Source organism: Montipora capricornis, chromosome 11 (assembly GCF_036669925.1).
Source record: "Montipora capricornis isolate CH-2021 chromosome 11, ASM3666992v2, whole genome shotgun sequence".
In the NCBI taxonomy this organism is placed as follows: domain Eukaryota; kingdom Metazoa; phylum Cnidaria; class Anthozoa; order Scleractinia; family Acroporidae; genus Montipora; species Montipora capricornis.
The window spans coordinates 31,746,915-31,749,414 of NC_090893.1; the positions used below are offsets into that span (position 1 = coordinate 31,746,915).

General features: G+C 36.4%; 1 protein-coding gene across 1 annotated transcript in view; it reads right to left on the reverse strand.

Annotated features, from left to right (window-relative positions):
- The window catches only part of LOC138023394 (uncharacterized), a 33,805-nt gene that overhangs the window by 18,815 nt on the left and 12,490 nt on the right, over positions 1 to 2,500 (reverse strand). Inside the window, exons 11-14 of the mRNA XM_068870401.1 lie at positions 1,936 to 1,998; positions 1,472 to 1,525; positions 939 to 1,001; positions 460 to 513 (exon numbers count right to left, since the gene is read on the reverse strand). Of these exons, the coding sequence (XP_068726502.1) occupies positions 460 to 513; positions 939 to 1,001; positions 1,472 to 1,525; positions 1,936 to 1,998 (234 nt within the window). The remainder of the gene's footprint in view (positions 1 to 459; positions 514 to 938; positions 1,002 to 1,471; positions 1,526 to 1,935; positions 1,999 to 2,500) is intronic.

A 2,500-nucleotide genomic window follows, 5' to 3' on the forward strand; every position in this document is an offset into this window, starting at 1 on the left:
CTCCCAAATAAATACATAAATAAATTTATGGAACAGCAGCTATAAATAATTATCTTTCTTTCATGATGCAACAGACCGACCATGTCCCCATAATGCAAGCAAGTGACCATGTCCCCATAATGTTACACATATTTTGTGTCACAAAACCAATGTACAGCTATCTTTAATGGTGACAGAAAAAAGTTGAGGAGGAGTCTATTGGTCCCCACAATGTTACCCAAAAAAGTGAAAATTATATTGAAAGGCCACAGCCACAATAAAACACGGTAAGAATTAACAAATGATCTCTGGCTGAAACAATTAAAAAATGACATTTCATTGAACTTTAAATAGAATTTTTGTCAAACACCAAGGACTTAATTCATATTTCCAAAGTAAAACTTGAGCTAAAGCAACTGTCAACTCATGTAAACATTACTTTTCTTGTACAGGCACAATAGCCAAAAATTCTCTCCTTACCTTTACATGTTGTAGAATTTTTCCAATTCTTGTTTATATTGCATCTAAGATCACCTGTAATAGATTTAAGTCTAATTATTGTTAAAACAAATGCAAAGATTACAGGAAAGCGGGTTGTAACTTCTAATTAAAGATTAGGCAGTAAAAGAAAGTTTGCATAAGAAGTCTTAACTCTTCACTATTAAAATATCTTCAATTAGAAATACTTGCAGACTTGCATTCAGTCAAGCACAGAGATTGTAATTTAAAAAACTGTTTGTAAAGCATAAGCAACTGACAATTTTCCTACCATGTTACCCCGAGTTTTTGAAAAAGCACCACCAAAGTGCTTCCGTCCTTTATGGTTATAACAAAATTGATGCAGTTGACAAGGTTTACATCTAAGTATTAGCCCATGCAACGTTGCAGCATCAAACATGCTCTGTCACTGGTCACATGTCTGCTATCTCAGCAATTTTATCAGGGTTGATAAACTGTACCTTGGGAACTGTCTTCCTTTCCACACACAACTTCTTCACAATCTTGAGATGTGACCACCCCATCTACAACACAAAAATAATAGTCAAGGAACCATGCCCCTGTCATGTTTCTCAGATTTTGGATAACAGCAGCAATGTTTCAATATCTTTCCTCACACAAGCAAGTGACCATGTCCCCACAATGCTACCCAAATTCATGTAACAGCAGCCATACAGTGGAAATATCTTCCTTTCATAACATAAAAGACTAACCATGTCCCCATAGTGCAAGCAAGTGACCATGTCCCCATAATGTTACACAGATTTTGTGTCACAAAAGCAATGTACAGCTATCTTTCATGGTGACAGAAAACAGTTGAGGAGTCTATTGGTCCCCACAATGTTACCCCAAAAACGCGAAAGTATCGAAGGGCCATGCACGGCCACGATAAAACATGGTAAAAATCAAGAAATGATCTGGGATAAAGCAACTGTCAACTTGTGTAAGCTTACTTTCCCTCTGCATGCACAATCCCCTAAAATTCTCTCCTTACCTTTACGTGTTGTAGAATTCTTCCAATTCTCGTTTATATTGCCACTACGATCACCTGTAATAAATTTAAATCTAGTTATTGTTAAAGCAAATGCAAAATTAGGGGGAGCCGAGTTGTAACTATTAAAGATGTGATACTGAAAGAAAGTTTGCATGATAAGCAGTCCTGACTCTTCACTATAAAAATCTCTTCAATTAGAAATACTCGCAGACTTGCATTCAGTCAAGCACAAAGACTGTCATTCAACAAACTGTTCATGTGGCATAAGGAAGTGACAATTTTCCTGCAATGTTACCCTGTTTTTTTTTTTAAAGCAGCAATGTGCTTCTATCTTTTATGCATGGTTATAAAATGCAGTTGAAGACGTTTAAGTATTACCCCATGCAATGCTACACAATGAGAAATGCTCTGCCACAAGTCACACGTCTACTATCTCAGCATTATCATCAGGACTTGAACTGTACCTTTGCAACTGTCTTCCTTTGCACACACAACTTCTTCACAATCTTGAGACATCACTGCCCCATCTACAGCACACAAATAACAGTCAAGGAACCATGCCCTAGTCATGCCTCCCAAATAAATACATAAATAAATTCATGGAACAGCAGCTATAAATAATTATCTTTCTTTCATGATGCAACAGACCGACCATGTCCCCATAATGCAAGCAAGTGACCATGTCCCCATAATGTTACACACATTTTGTGTCACAAAAGCAATGTACAGCTATCTTTCATGGTGACAGAAAACAGTTGAGGTGTCTATTGGTCCCCACAATGTTACCCAAAAAAAGTGAAAATATTGAGGGCCACAGCCACGATAAAACGTGGTAAAAATTAACAAATTAATGACCTCTGGCTGAAACAATTAAATAAAACAAAATAACAACAACAACAAACCAATGACATTTCATTGAAGTTTAACTAGAATTTTGCCAAACACCAAGGACTTAATTAATATTTCTATAGAAAAACCTGGGCTAAACCAACTGTCAACTCATGTAAACATTACTTTTCCTGTACAGGC